Genomic DNA, 17,372 nt, shown 5'->3' on the forward strand with positions numbered 1-17,372 from the left:
GGCCTTCCACAGTTGAGTCTAGCTCACTATGCAATTGCATTTCACAGTGTCTTCAATATTTCCGTCATGCTATGTCATGTATTATAAGAAGCTATAAATTGATTAGTTCAATGGGGCTACATTAATGATATTAAGAAGGCATGTAATTTGTTTCATACCTTATACAAATGACAATGAAATCAATATTTAGACAAAAGTGTCCAGGGGTCAAATCTTCCAAACTGCAATATTGATTCAGACTACATCAGAGGTTAATGTGCATATTATTAACTTTAATGACAAAGAATAATTGTTTTAAACACATTGTGAACTACAGTTAGAATAGATGTTTACCTTTTCCAGAACACAGAATATCACAGAATCTGTCCCATTAAACTTGAAAAAGGATTAATTCTTCAGTCAAATGTAACAATAACATAAAAACAAACAAACAAACAAACAAAAACAACAAAAAAAAAAACCAACAAAAACCAAACTTCTGGGTAGTTACAGTGACAAGACAAAATGTACTGGAGTGTCTAAAAGCACACTCTGGAAAAACAAAACAACAACAAAAAAACATTTATTAGACACATTTATTTTCTGCATCTGTTGAAGTGCACTTTTTCGATGACTGTCAATTTAAGAATGCTAAATATAATGTGAAATTAATCACAGAAGTGCTTGATAAATGAAAGACAAACAGCTGTCAGAAACAAAAGAATCATTCTCTCATGCTCTCCTTTTCAAGCAGCTTACCTGTATGCCCAAATAAGTGGAGAAGAGTTTGAGATCAATTTTGACAAAAGAAAGTTTTATGAAAAAGTACGTGCAAAGGCTGAAATACCATGGTTTGCAAGTAGAACTTTCCCTTTTATGAAATCTCTGTTAAGGCATACTGCTTTTACAATAAGAGAATGCTACGAAGTTCCCATCTGCAAGGCCTTTCACCACCACCTATGGGTGCTCATTCTGTATACTAAAAAATGCAAAACTAAGCTGAGTATTGGAAAGAATTCTCATAGCTGACATGTAAAACATATGGTACGTGCAAACATTATTTGAATATCAATCCAAATAAGTGAACATGAGCTAGAAAGACAAAGCCTAAGAAGTATATAAGTGTGAGATGAAACTCACATACATCATCCTTCAAGTTTTCATTATTAGAAATAATAACTCCAGGCTTACCTCTCACAAGAGCTTAAAGTAATAGGACCATTCCTAATGAAAGCCTTAAGAAAGCAATGACATATTAAAAGGCAATGTCCTTAGGTCTGCTTAGTCTCTCGGCTCAGGAAATGGAGGAACTTACAACATATACTCATCACTGGGTTATTCCCAAACCAGTATCTTAAATACAACACATATTTCAACCAAGCCACACAGCTTCTGAGTAGTTAATGAAACTGGCAATTGAAAAAAGTAAATCCTTTTTATTTCTGTATTAAAGAAAGAAATACGTGTTCAGAAATGTATATGATATCTACCTAACAGTCCTAAAAGTACATTCTAAAACTTTCAATTAGACTTGAGCTGCCTCCGCTCAACTACATCAGTCTAAATTGAATCATTATCAGAAGTATGCCTTCTACTACAAACTGAATCACAACTGTCATATATCACCTTGTATCATCTGTCATATGTCAAGAAATTTTACCCAAACCTATGTGTCTACTGAGGCTGCTCTAACTAGCATCCTGCTCTGTGCCCTTCAGAGGACTTCAGCTTCTGATTTGGTGACTTCAGAGGTACTTAGGTTTATTGATCAGGATGATATCCACAAACTGCATCCAAATATAGCCCTAAAAGTGTGTGCTTAGTGCTGTGCAAGAAATGATAAGACCATCGCCTGGCACTCACACATTACAGCATGCTCCCAGCATGACTGAAATCAGCACTTATAATTCTAAGTAATCCTATGACCTTAGTGGGACTAATCACTATTATGTCTGGCACTGTTTGTAGGAACTCATAAAATGAGTAGGTAATAAAACCAGTGAATACACCTTCCCAGTGACTGAAATCAAACCTGCAGTAAACCTCAATAAGAAATCAAACAGATCTCATTAATCCACTCTGTTACTGTAATGTCACGTGCTTTTTGAACTCTACTTGTACAGTTCTAAAGGTTCCTAAAATGATGGAAATAAAGTGCTAATTTAAATAATCCTCATAGTAACCTAAAAAAGAAATCTGCCTGTACTTTGATGGATCTTTCTCACTCTTTCCCCCTATTTATTCATTACAGACTCATGTTCTCAGAGAATGATACCCAGGAACTATTGCACTTCATAATGTAAGCTCCTGCTTAAAAAAATTAAAGAACTACTTGTCTTTTGAAACATCCCACTTTATTTATTATACCATGGTTTGCCACTAGTTTGACAGATATCCATTTTCTGCAGTGCTGTATTGCATTTAATGTTTCAGGAGTCAGCAAGACTGAATTGCAAACTGAGATTGTTGCACTTAGATCTACATAAATTATTTTACTTTCTTCAATCAGCATTGAGTCCCTCATATTGAACACTATAAACACAGGAAACCCTTGGTTTCATTATCAGGAGTGCGTAAGGATGGGAACTGGAACAACTTTTTTTTCTCTTAAAAGGACAGTTAATACACATTTTTTTAACTATTAAAAAGACTTAAGTAGTGACAATGTTGAATTGCTTCTCAAAATACTTAAAAAATGAAAACAGTAAAGCCTCAAACAATTTTATCTTCTGACTTGTTCTCCTCAAGCAGGTACAGCAACACATTATCTACCACTTCTGTTGTGTTTTACAGCTAGGAAGGTTTGGGAAATGACTGTTTCAGAAATTCAGAGACCACTGTATTTCCACATTCCTATATAAGCAGGCTTGTTGTGCTCTACATAATTAGCAAGCACAAAAGACGCTAGGTAACTTGTGAACACTTAAGCACTGATGTTGGATGCCTAATAGAAATCTAAGTAGTGTGTCCATCTCAGAGACATACATTGCTGCAGCCCATCTTCCAGGCTTGAGGTGATGTAGAGCCTCTATACAGGCTCTATACGACATCAACTCCAGTGGGCAACAGGTCCAGCCAAAACAAAAAAGTGAGATTCACCCACAGTTCAACTCTCAGACTAACACTTTTTTTTCACCACAGATTGTTCGATGCAACCAATTCAGATGCTACTATCTTATAGAAGATAATATATAAACATATAAATGACATATAGATGCATAAAAAGGAACTTTAGAGGAACATTAGAGCTCCCAAATTGCAATACAAGATGATTTGTATTTACGGTCAAGTTAAATGTATCTGTCACCTTTCAATAGTCTCAGAGGAACAGAATTGTCCAACAAAATGTTTTGTTTCCTTGTAGGCTGCCCTCCCAACAAAAATCTCCCCAGCCATTCCTGAAAACAAGAATGTCAATTGGACATCACTGCACTTTCATGCTTACTTTCTGACTCCACTTGTAATCAAGTTATTTTCCTTGAACAATAGCTAAAATTTGCATTTCTTGTTTATCCTGCTTACAAATATGATGTTCCTTTACTACAAAACTATCCAGAAGATTGCATGTCAGCTATTTGGATTTGTATTTGGATAATGCAAAATAGAAACAGTAATAATGGAACATTTGGCAACATCCATATTTTATGCAGTAAAATAATTCCCTGTTTTAGGGAGGAAAAAAACACTTGTGCACAGTTATTAATGGTATGCCATTCTGTTTTCAGTCTCTCAGAAATCAGCTTCTAGTAAACAAAATTTAAAAAAAAATAAATAAAACCATCAGTCATCATACGATGACTCTTTTTTTTCCTAGTCAGAACTGCTGTGGACTCTTAGAAGCAACTACCATTGATGTAATTGCTTTCCAGAGTAGATTCAAGCCAAGAAGTGTATGGGAGATCTACCTGTCCTCTAAAAAACCTACTGCACTTAATAAAGATTTCAAGGATTGCAGATAGCATGGGACTAGATCCCCATCAACCCTCTGGAGATGTTTCTACTCCATATATCAAAAGCATACAGTGATTGAAATTCAAAGTCACAAATCATTTCCTACTTTCAATTTTAACGTTTTCTCAAAAGAAAAGGAGCCATGTGGCAGATTAAGTATAGATTAGAATCTAAAAATTATCTGTCACTGATCAGTCTACCAGTTATATAGACTGGTAGAAACCAACTCTGGTATAAGCTAGACCATGAATTGTTTTGAAGCAGACCACCAGTAGACTATCTACTTTATTCTGGACTAAGTATCATATTAATTTATCTGTCAGTCAAATTACAGTATCAAAACTGAACTAGAATCAGAAAAAACTAGTAAAAATGTTTTGGACACTCTAAAGATTTAATAGTAGATTTCAATTCCAGTTCTATTTAAAAATTTCAATATAATAAGAAGTTCAATCAAATTTAAGTTGGTTATGAAAGCTGAAACATCATTTGAATATTTCATTGGTTATTAAGGATCTTCCCTAATGCCTACCATGCCTGTCCAAGTGTGTCCCCACAGTCAAAAAAATGCCTTTATTTTGGGGAAAGACAAGACAAGACACCCAGTTCATGACTCTGGGGGGCAGTGCCACTCATGCAGACGCTAATGTCACTAATGTTGTTCCAAGATCCCTGCCAGCCAGCTGCCTGCAACAGAGCAGTCAGTCTGACCTTTGGCCAGAAGGAGGAATGGCTCAATAGCATGAGAAGCTGCCTTATCTAATGGATTAAGCACAGGACCCAAGCCAAATGCCAGCTTTGACAAGGACTTGCTCTGTGGGCCTTAGCTGAGTCAGTTAACCTTTCCTAGTTTTCCATCTTTAAAGTGGTAATGATAATTCCTCTTCAGCAATGTTGCTGCAATTATGTTGCAATGGGCTGATTTCATAAATGCTGAAGGCATCTTACCAAGCAATTCAGCGCACAGTGCCACTCTCAAATCATTTCCACAGAATATTGAAAAAAAAGCAGATACATGTTAATAATTACGAATACTTTTCCTGGATATTTAACTCAAAAAGGTAGTAATAAGTAAAAAAAAACAAAAAAACAAAAAACTTTTAAATTCTAATTTTGCCATTAATAACTTGAAACTGCTACTTTCAATAAGAAAAAAAAAAGGGGGGTGGGGGGGCGGGGGGGGTTGCAGTACTGGAATAATGTCTTCAGGTAAACAACACGGGATCAGATGAGATTTTATCTACCCCAGAATACTGCCTATCTAATAGATTTAATTATTTTATGAAGATAATTCAAGTGCATATTCAATTCCAAAAGCACCAATCAACAGAGCAAATTGCTTTTGGAAACATACTTCCAAAGGGTCTTTGAATTTATTCCTTCAGTTTTATATGTACAGGCTTCCATACCTTTCTGAATTTAACATTTGTGTACATCATTCTGACATTTGCTAGCATTGAGGAACAATTTCCATGACTATTTTTTGCACACAACATATTAGGACATTTTAGTAGAACAGATTTTAGAAAAATCATTTACATTCTGCACGTTTAGCCATCTTGGTGTCTTCATTCTACTTTCAAATATTTCAATGAAAATTTTAACATGGGATTTATTTAGAAAGAGGGCTGAATACCATTTTCTTACAAAGAAAATAAGACTCTCCCTTTCAATGCCTGCTTCTTTTCTTCATAAGTGGAGAAATTTGAAATGCTTTTGATTGCAAACATAAATATCACTGAGCTCTTCAATAAAATCTGTCTCAAATATCAGGTGCTGAAATCTCAGTACCCCCCAAAAATGCAGACATCAGACTAATAACGAGGTCAGAAATACAAATAAATTAACTTCTAATGAAGACTGGAGACACAGTAATCAAAGTGTTAAAAATTCATTTCATGCACATCTCATTTGCCTCTTAGCTGATATTTATCACATAATTCTGTGAGAAAGTAGAGGCCTAAGATGCTCCAGATAAATGTCTCAATTAATTGTACAGAGGTAGCCCTCTTTGAGCTGAACCAGAGCTGTGAGCTCTTTATTAAAAGCACTATTCTGTAGCCTGTAACCTTGTTCCTTGACTCCTCTCTAGTTTCCAATTTAAACAAGTCCCCATGCGGCCCGCTCTAAAGGGCTTTGTCTCCCTGTCATTGTTAAGAGAGCCGAGGCATCCTGGAAGTGTGAAATCAGACCTCATGAGCTGAACGGTTCCCCAGGGAACGCCGGACCACGCAGAAGGTCAAAGTCATGGGCTGGACCATCTGAAAGCGTCTGATCGCCGGTCTGTGACACAGCAAGCAGGGTGGGGGTGGGCGAGGGGCAGGCAAGGGGGCTAGAATGGAACATGTCTTAATTAAAGCCCAAAGACAGCAAAACAAACTGTTTTTCAGGCAGACTGTCACAAAGAGCTCAGATTTTGCTCTGCTAATGAATCTGAGTTGCTAACTATTATTCTTCAAAATAATAGGACCTGCACTGACGTTGATAAAACCTGTAGCACATCTTTTCCCACCATGCTTCCTTCTCTTCATTAACAATGTGGAGATTTTTAATTTTATTTCACATTATAAGGAAAAGAATAAAGGTATACGACCCATTAAAGGAGAAGCAGATGCTGTGAAAATAGCAGGTTTCCCTCAAACTCTACCTGTATATAATTCTGCAGCAGAAATTTACCTACTGCTTTAACTGACACTGTTGAAATTGTGAAAGTTCTACCACTTTCCAAAAATTGTTCACACTTTTTAAACAGATTATGTATTAAATTCAAAGGTCAACTGACATGATGAACCCACTATATATTTTATAGCATCATCAGAATAATTCCTAATTTAAAAGTTTTTTGTTATAACTATATATGAAATTATGCCAGGCTGTATGTCTCCTGGAGGACCAATAGCAGAGCAAAGATAAAAGGGAGAGGGAAAAGTACAACTCCTCTTATCTGAGGTTATAGGGAGAAAACAGCCTGGCACCAAGTAACCACAACACAACAGCTTCCTTCTCAGGAAGAGGAGGAAATGGAAATAAGTATAGTCAATAATTTAAATCCAGTTCTTAGATTATAGTTTCAAAACAAAAATACCCACATAAAAACGTGTACATTTTATAAAAATGAACACCTGCTGCAACCAGAATTTCCAACAGAACATAATTTTGTTTGGAGGGTAGCTCTAGCATTATTTTTTGACATTAGAAAGAATGATCTTGAGATACAGTTTTCCAGGTATAACATTCTGATAATCTGAGCAGCACTCTTCCAGACTCTGGTCCTGCCAGAGGCCCTGTGTTTCAACTCCCTCAGAAGCCAAGGAAAGGCTTCAGGCACCCATCAGGAACCTCTCATCCTTACATGGTAATCTGTTTCCAGGAAAGTCACTTCCTTGCAGGTAGGCTGGGTAGAGAGGACTTGGTGTTCTTCTCATATATTTTTAAAACCCATTAATGACACTCTCATACAGCACCCCATTTGCAGTCTGCTAGTCACCATTTTCTCACCTGCCCACATCTAAACACTAAAATTACAGTCTGCCGTGGCATCTTTTTCAAGTCATGTGTGTATACATGGGAGCTGAAAACTGAGACCTTAACCAGTACCTTTAATCTCGTTTTCCTCTTCTTTATTTTCCTCTCGCCCCCTCTCATTCTCACTCTCTTTTTTAAAAATCCGTATTTAAATCAACTGTTTGAATTGTACTGTCCAACACTGGGCTACTGACACAGAAAAAAACCTACCCTCAACTATCAACAGTTTATTAGAGGCTTAACTGAAGTGACCTACTGTAGTAGAATTCAGCTAAACAAGGCTATGGGCTTTCTCTAGAAAGGAGAAGAATTGAGGGTTTCATTAAAAAGTAATTTGTGCTTTTTAGTCATTCATTCAACGGAGGCCTCAATTGTTCTTTATTCACACTGAGTTAATACAGTATTACAATGCTTCTCAATGAATGTATGGTAACAAAAGAAAAAATTCACATTTTTAAAGGAATCTATGCTCATGCTTAATGATGGGATATCAGGAATTTTGAAAATCCATTCAGCCCAAACTAGCACATTTTTGCTTGCTACTTCATATGAAAAGATTTCTGAAATTGAAACGGGGTAAGTGCAATAGAAAGGAAACAGAAAAACATACAAGTATTGTACAGGTGCTTCAGCTACTTTTCAGACTCAGAGGAAGGGAAAAGATAAGCTGTGAAAAAAAGATGTATTAGAAAGAGCAAGCTATGCCTGAGTTTTTACTTACATAAACCAATCTTTAGTTGTGTATGTCATGCTACTACTGACAGCATTCTCTGCACTGACTAGGAATTATTGCTCAGTTGCATAAAGGGGAATGGCCAAGCTATTTCTGCAATTTTTGCAAACATTTTCTGACAATCAGCAAATGACTACTTTGAATAATTTGTAAATATTCCTCCTCAAAGTTTAGTCTGAAATCATCTGTACACGTTCACATAAATTAATTTCATTAAAACCCTTTGTCCTCCTTTCAAAATATCGAGTTATATTATCTGAACTACGCAAGCATTACTGTTGTGTTTGAATGCACAATCCTTTTTAAAAAGCATATATAATGTATAATGCTAGTGAACAAAATACTCAGGACACAGGCAAGATATTGAGTGTTCTTTCCAGTCTTCCTAACTGTCACTCTAAATAGAATACCTAGAAATTTTTTGGTAGCTCTCTACATCTTTAATTGAATAAAATGCATCTCCAAAAAATCTGTTCAACCAGCACAAATGACATGTTGATCTGGAAAAGTCGAAGACCGAACGAGGTCAGGGACTGAATTATCCCATTTGCCCCTGAATAACTTAATCTCTCTCTCTGTTCAGACCACATTGGATTATAAGGTCAAAGCAGAGTGAGGAATCTTTAGAAGCATTTCTCCAACCTCTCTGAAAATAGAATCTGCTTTTTTGTTTGCCACAAACTGGAAGATCGGTTTCAGCAATAAAATGTTTATTCTGTTGCCTTATACAAGAAAAAGAAAATGTACTCATGCCAATTTGCACAAAACAATTAAAAAGTGATTATCTCGCTATGTATCTCTATCTGTTAATGCAGCAGAATATTCATGTTCAAATTGCACTCAAACCAGCGATATTAGGATAGTTTGCTTTTTTGTAAAAGTTACGATGGTTATTTTCTGATGCAAGACAAACTCTCTTTGCTTTACCCAACTTATGTAGTTTGACTGTGATTCTACTTTCAGGATGCAACGTGGATATTTCGAAGTAAATACGGCTGGTATGGCTGAAATATTTTTTTTGTTGTTGTTGTTGTTTTGAAAAGAAACAGGTTAAATTATTCCATCAGTCCATAATTTAAAATAGAAAAAAAAAAATTAAAAATAAATAAATAAATAAATAAATAAATAAAGCAAAACTCTTACATCCCTTCTTGAACAGACAAGCATTAGTTAAAGGAAACAGCATTTGTTTGAAGTACTTCAAATATAAAAAAACAGCCTTGCTAAGTATCTGGCAGGGAACAATTATTCTGGCAAAAACTTTGAAGGTGTATTCATATGTACCACTTTTCATTTGCCTTTTCTGTTGCATTTTGCTCTGATTTGGAATATTTGGTATATTTGCATCCAGCAGAAAAAGAAATCTGGCATATGTATCTCACACAATTTTTGCAGAACCTTTTTTGGAGAAAAATGCATATTTCACCCTTCTCAGCAACAACCTATGTTAGATGCAACTAGCATTAGAATGACTCGCTGCCTTGCTTACAAGTTCTGTTTTTATGTCTGATGATTTTTAATGAGGAGAAGGTGAGACAGAGAAAGCAGACAATAATAATTGCATAATATTCTGTTTGAAATATATTTTTTCAATCTGTAAAAAGGCCCATTGATGCTATTTACATTTACAGAAACTAAAAGAATCCTTGCCTGTAACATCAGCTGCCATCAATGCTTCTGCTCGAATGACTTTTACCTGAAGAAATCCCACATCCTTCATGTTATGAAACATTCTCATTGGGCTCTGGAAAGAAAAAAAAAAAAAAAAAGAAAAAAAAAAGGAAAAGAAAAGAAAAAAGTAGCATAATTCTACATTGCAAAATAAAATTAAAGCAATATTGATAGTATCTTCTCTCTTCTAGATGTAAGTCAGAGTATTTATAACATGCTCATACTTTTACATACTGCTTTCTAAAGATCATATAATTGTGTTTCTTACAGTGTTTTGCCATTTTAACATACCAATCAAAAACACAAAGGAAAAATTATGAAATAATTAAACATACTAATCCTGCTGACATAACTCTTGGTACACGAACTGACTATCACAACTATAATATGTATCAGGGTGTTTACAAAATTAATACAAACTATGCAAACAATAAAACAATATTTCCTCTCCCCAATTACTTCTGTGAAATCTGTGTTCATATTTTCCCTTCGATAGCTCCAATAATATGAACAACGACTTGGGACCAATATTACTTTCATTGTACTTGATCATTATACGTAAGCCTGCATGCAGCATCATGTATGCAGCAAACAATATGAGCAAACACAAGAGAAGATTCTAGCAACTTAATAATCTCCATAATAATCACAGGTAAAAAAAAAAAAAAAAAAAAGACTGAAAAACATAAACAAGAAGATAGTTCTATTTAAATGGCAAAATGCTTTTACTATAAATCTTTTCTTCTACCATTATTTTATTCAATGTCAACATGTATTTTAAAAAAGGAAGAAAAACTGAGGAGTAGACTAAGAATTGGATTTACACACCCTGCATCATTTTTGAAAGCTGCTTGGAAACTGCATTCTCTTCTATTTTTTTCAAATGCCTAAGAGTAATAACCTGAGGGTATTGCAGCATCTGAGTGTTATGCCAAATTTTTTAAGATGACTATGATTTAAAATTTGTTCAGCTTCAAGTGCTGAAACATCAAGTGGGATTTTGATTATGCAACCAATTAACAGCGAATTTTACATTATTGTTTACTTTCTTCTTCATAAACTATGAGAAAAAATCCAAAAGAGGAATCTACAATTATATTTTTAAATACATTTTAAATCATACATTTCAACAATTTTTAAAGTTTTTACAAGTCATGTACCTACATACTGTCAGCTACCCTTATTTTTAAGCATTTTAACATCTAAAATATTAGAAAAGGCCACAGGTATGATCCGCAATATTTTGGTTAGTTATGTGAAGATACAGCAGCATTTGAAGCCTTTTCTACCTGCTGCTGCTGTCTAGATTCCTAGAATGTGCAACCATTAGGTAAACACGAGGTCAAAATTCTGAAATATATCATGAAGCTGAAACTGACTGTTAAGGAAAAACAGAATCACATCACTTATCTGAAAATCACAGCTGCTCCTTGAAGGTAATACCAGTTATTGCAAAAAAAATATAATATAATAAAATAATATATATATATACATATATATGGAATACCTTTATGCATAGATAACATACTTATTAAAAAGTTTGACATACAATGCATATTCCTGTATTTCTGTTAATAAGACAATTGTAGCAGTCAGATCACACTCTGATATGAATTTCACAAGCCCCAGTTGACTACTTATTATTTACAGTGGAGGTTTGACCTTGGTATCCCAAATCCAGTTAAATGCAATATCTTACATGCAGCATACATACAAATATCCACATGCATGTTATCTCAGCATAATCATTAACAGTTTTTAATTGTATTTAGTATGTTTAACATCAGAAATAAGGCTTAAAACTACTGGTAGTCAGCTTCAAGCAGCACACATTCAATCCTCTGCTTATGTGCTTACACACAAGCTGAGAGTGGCAGAAGTGGTGGTACAGATAGCAGCGCTGCAATTCAAAAGCATGCTGGCACTGGCACCATCTCTCTCAACAATAATGATCAAGGTTTGGAAGCTTCTTATCAGAACTCATACTGTAATAGATAATTCTGCACTAACATCTAGATGGAAGTGAAAGGATTGACAAGCATGTTTCCACATTTTACCTAAGTTTCGGAATAACTGAAACAAACTGATAGCTTCAGGAAGAAAACAAAGCAAAAACCCAAACATGGATCAAGACAAACAAACAACTGCTTCCCTTCCAGAAAGCTGTACCTAGGATTTCCCTCAAGATTACACTCTGCAAAATGCATGTTCTAGGAAGAAAAACAAAACAAAACAAAACAACAAAAAAAAAAGCACTGCCACTGTATTTCACTTTGCTACCTTAGTTAACATCCCACAAAGCAATTATTTTTGAACTTTAGTTTTAGCGATTCAGCAACTTTAGAGTAATTTACTATAAACTGTGATGTTGAGACTAGTGAAATTGCATACAAACTACTGTAGATTCTGGAATAAGCAAATAACTTTAATATATTACCTTAAATATGTAACTTTAAGTAACGATTTATCAGATGATACTCTGTCTTATTTATGATTAACGTTGAAGGCCTCAAAACTGTATGGTTTCTGAAGCCTGAAATTTCCATAGCAGAGGAATCTGTGATTTGCAGTGAATCTTTTCAGCCCTCAATAGATGGGAAAAGATTGAAATGCTCTGGAGATGGGTCCTCTTTATTTTTTTAATGAAAGGCTGTATAATATATTTTCTGTATGGCTGCAGCAGCTGTCAGGGAGAGCATCTCAGTTCAGCTCTATTATGGGAGAAGCAATACCCCATCCTATGGCATCGAGATACACTGAGGGGCCAGTACTGATTGACAGCTTGTCACCATGACGTCTTATTCCATCTCTGTTATGGAGAAAATTAATGTCACACCACCAGCCTTATGACTCGCTGTCATCTTAGAACTGCTCACCTTTTATCAATGCTCTAAATAACATTTCAAGCCCATCGTCTCACGGTGGACAATCTGGTCAAGGGACATTAAATCGGATGACTGTGAAATGTCATAATAAAAATGGAATGCTAACAACTTCTTCTCTAAACTAGCTCCTCTGGTTTTTAAACTGTGACAAGGGGGACTGTGGGTTCAGCACACCCGTTCTGAAAAGGTCATACAATCTCTCTTGGTCTGTACCCATTAATGCGCCCCCTTCCTCACCCCAAAAGGAATTAATCTTTTCAGACAATTGTGGTAAAATAATGGTTCAAACAGTAATGCCTGTTTAATTTGTAAGGCTCTGATGTTCAGCTACAAATGGTTAAATGACAGTAATAGAGTCATTTTCCAAGGCTATTTGATCTGATGGTAAGGTCAGCTCATTAACTGTTTTTGGCTGTGAAAAGGGTGCAAAATACATTTCTCCAATAGAAGCTAGATTTTTTAAGAGAACAAAAAATAAGCCCCAAAATACAGAGAATGAATGGAAATAGTACCTCTTGCTAATTGCAGATTCATTCTTTTAATCTGCAGTGAAGAAAATATATGAACAGTAAAGATAAATCAAACATCAGTGAAAATAAACTATTTGAATTTTGCTAAACCTTGTCATCTCTTTCTGTTGCTGTCCATAGGTCATTTTAATAAAAACTGTAATATTTTTCAAAAAGGGTATCAATGCTGTAATTTTCAAAAACATATAATGAGAAATTCCTTCTACTGCAATATGAACACCCTCCACAAAACCAGACCTTTTCAAACACGTACACTACTGTAAATATAAGAAAAACGACAAACTTCCAAGAATGTGGAAGAAAAGGAAATAAATAGATCGATCTTATGCTTTACACTGGGGAGAGGAAAAAAAAAAAAAAAAAAAAAAAAAAAAGAGTATTTATGAAAACTGATTAATAACACAGTCATAACGTTGCAATATTGCTTCTAAATTATCAAAACCATCAGTATCACTTGACTCTCTGCAATCTTCCCACAGCATAATCCACAGAAATATGGTATTGTTACATCTGGTAGCTAGAAGTATGTCACCTCAAAAATCTATCCACCAGAAATTTATTATACTTATAAAGATCTATTCTGAGAGTGACAGACTGTCTTGGTGGCTTCCCAAATACGAAATAATTCTCCTAATTGCAATTATTTTTCAGAGATTTTGCACAAGACTTTAGTTCTCAGTTGGTTTAGGAATATTATGTTTAGCCTCACTAAGTCACCTCTATTAAACTGTGTTTATGATAACACTATTGGTGTATGAGTTGTACAAGCATTAGCAGACAGCTGATTCAGTGGAGATAACCAGAATAAATTTGCTGAAGCGCACATCCTGCTAATCTGTTTGAAGAATATTGTACAGCATTAGTACCAGCACTTCACGTTATCTGCACAGACTGATAAGGTACATCTTTATTAAATTCAGTTGTTGAAAGGTTGTCAGTCATGGAATAGGAATATTTTAAAATCTAAAAAAAAAAAAAATAAAAAAAAAAATTAAGCGGCTCTTTGTTAGTCAGAGCTTGGTTTAATGGCTGAGTGTCTAGAGAAGCCTTTCTAAACACCTGGCAGCATCGTACAATAAAAGCTTTGTAATTTTAAGTGGAAATAGGTCCCCCCCCTCTCCCCCCCCCTTTCTCAGCCCCCCCTGCTTTTCTCTGTGTGTAGTGAGACAGTTACTTTTAGTAATTTAAGTATTAACAAATGCTGGAGTAAGAGCTCCCCTCTCTGTTCCTTTGATAAAACTGCAGAGCTGCTATGTAATGTGAGGATGCTGGGAAATTAAAATAATTTGTTCCAGAATATTTTGAAATAGAAATGCTGCTTAAAACAATTATTTTGATGATACAAAATACAGGTTATCCAAAATAGAGTTAAAACCTCACCCTCTTTAGACCATGCTTAAAAACCCCAGCCTATAGGATCTAGGAATCAGCTGACATGAACACTCACTAGAAATTGCACAGCCACTAAATAACCCCTCAGTTATCTTGCACTTGGTAAAAATGATCTGTAAGGCAATGAAATTAACTTCTTTATTTCCCAAAGTTAATTAAAATAGCTGAAACACTATGTAAAAAATACCTTACTGTATACAGAAAATCTGCAGCCTTTTTGATCATAACATTTCAGCTGCAATAATATTAATGACTAGTTTAAATGACTGTCATTGGTTGAACATGGTAAGGATGCATGGGATATAGTATTCAGACTTCTTTCTCCAATACTTAGTATTTATAGGAGCAAACATTTCACAGACAAAAGGCAAAAGAGAACTCCATACATATCTCTTCAGTATTTCCTCTCGCTCTTTCGGGTCCTCCAAGGAGTTGACAGAGAGGTCAGAGATGGTGACTGCCGCTGAGGCTGTCAGAGTGACCAGCAACACCAGGCATCCTTCCCCCTCCTCCAGTGGCATCTCCAGCTTGTGAGTCTGTTCTTTACTTAGGGTTGACAGGTCAACCTGGCATCTAGAAACACATTTTTCATCAGTATATAGTTTTCATCACATTAAACAACAGTTCATTGGCTTACTTGCATTCAGCTGCACAAAAAACAAAACAAAAGAAAACAAAGCAAACAAACAACCCCCCACCACCCAAAACCTGAAAATCAGTATGAAATCCTTCTCAGTTTCTGGAATGGCTTCTCTTCATTTTCAGACTGTGCCTCCTGCCTTTTTTTAAAGCTATAAATTGTTATGAATGTGTACATTAAAAATACTAAAAGGAACACTTAGACACTAGAAACAAGGTTATCTAAAATGCAGTACTTGAGCTCAGAAAAAGAGAGTTGTAAAAATTCACATTCAGGAACAGACTGTAGTTTTTAATTATGACTCTTGTATAACATAACACATAAGTTTTGGTACCAAAATATTTTTTTCTATATTTTTTATACCACTCATCTATCAATAGTAAAAATCCCCTCTAACACAAATAAAAGAAAAAGAAGAAGATTCTTGTGTGGACTTTACTGTTATGGAGTCAACATGACTGAACACACAAAAGCAGGACTAGAGCACCACCCAAAAGGCTCAGCTCTCTTGCAGTAAGCTGTGCATGGCTCAGGATCAAAGCTTCATGCAAGCATCCAGGATAAAATCTGATGCCACAAGCCCCTGTATAGTAAGATGTCTCATGTTGTAATGAGCAAGGACTGCTTATAACTGCACAAACAGTGTCTAAAGACAATCCTCCATGCTTGATCCCTCTCTGAATAACCCTGGCTGCACAGGATATACCATGCACTGAATTAATGAAGAATGGCTCCATATGTGTCAGCCTTGCAGCTGCTGAAATAACTTCAGAAATAAAATACAGAACTATTAAAGTAAAAATGTTGCTCTTGCTAACAAGGAGCTGACAAAAAACTATTCAGTTAAAACAGTCTGTAAACACTCTGTGAATACCTTCAGAAGTATTAATATGTTCATGTCTATACTTCATGAGTTTCAAGTTTTCTAGATTGCAACTCTGAACCTGACTAGAAATTCAATGCCTGTGCCAAACATAATGCCATCCTGCCCTGTAAAGGAATCTCTGTGAAAAAGCACTGTTAGCAGTTAAGATACTTTAAGGACGTTTTGCGAATTCATTACTCCAAATAAAAACAAAACCAATATTTAAGTAAGGCGTATGGATTCATTCTATATTTAGTTAAGCAACCGCATACTTTACTTGTAACAGTGATTACGTAATGCAATGAGTACATGCTCTATATGCCACTCTCACTAAACTAATGATCTACGAAACTCTTTTCATAAAATGTCAATTGATTTTGATGAGATAGTTAATGTGGTGACCACAGGGCCAATAAAAAAAAAAAAAAAAAGGTGGCAGACACGAATAAATAGGCATTTAAGGACAGGAAATTGCCAATTATCAGAATAAATTCATCCTTCTAAAACAAGTACTATACTACCACAGGCATATTAGATTTGCTAGAGGAAAATTTCATTAAAAAGAAACAAAACACATTTACTGTCTTTTGCTTTGCTGTCAAAATCAAACTACTATAAAGCTTATACAGTAACAAAGTTTATTTTACAATGAGAAAATATGAAACTGATAGTGAATTTAGTGTTTTCCTTCCATTTTGAACTCTTTGGAAGATAAGGAGTTAGAAATGAAATTAACAAGATTAGCAAGATACTAAAAGTGCTGCAGTCAGTGAAGGTTCACAATCAAAGTTTCATACCTATGCACAAGCAATTAGACTTCTCTTTTGGCTTTAATGCTTGATTATGTTAAAGTAGGTTAACTGACTCTAGTACTAAATATTATCACAGAATCACAGAATCATTAAGGCTGGAAAAGACTGCCGAGATCACAGAGTCCAGTCACTAAGCCAGCTCAACCATTCCTACCACACATTTCTTGATCAGCTCCAGGGACAGTGACTCTACCACCTCACTGGGCCTTTTTCAGTGCATTATCACTCTTTTGGAGAAGTATTTCCTAATATCTAACCTGAACCTGCAGGGTGGAACTTAGGGACATTCTCTCTAGATTACTTCAATATAGATATCTCTCAGAAACGTCTTTGTAACAGTACTGCAGCCCTAATCAATTATTATTGGAAGAACTACTTTAGACTCCACT

At 35.2% G+C, this 17,372-nt stretch overlaps 1 protein-coding gene across 5 annotated transcripts in view; it reads right to left on the bottom strand.

Annotated features, from left to right (window-relative positions):
* MCTP1 (multiple C2 and transmembrane domain containing 1) overlaps window positions 1-17,372 on the bottom strand; it is a 246,706-nt gene that overhangs the window by 102,351 nt on the left and 126,983 nt on the right. For all 5 annotated transcript variants that reach the window (XM_072359050.1, XM_072359049.1, XM_072359052.1 and 2 more), the window contains 2 exons: window positions 15,053-15,239; window positions 9,839-9,932 (listed from right to left, as the gene is read on the bottom strand). In XM_072359050.1, coding sequence (XP_072215151.1) covers window positions 9,839-9,932; window positions 15,053-15,239 — 281 coding nt within the window. The remainder of the gene's footprint in view (window positions 1-9,838; window positions 9,933-15,052; window positions 15,240-17,372) is intronic.

Source organism: Excalfactoria chinensis, chromosome Z (assembly GCF_039878825.1).
Source record: "Excalfactoria chinensis isolate bCotChi1 chromosome Z, bCotChi1.hap2, whole genome shotgun sequence".
In the NCBI taxonomy this organism is placed as follows: Eukaryota; Metazoa; Chordata; class Aves; order Galliformes; family Phasianidae; genus Excalfactoria; species Excalfactoria chinensis.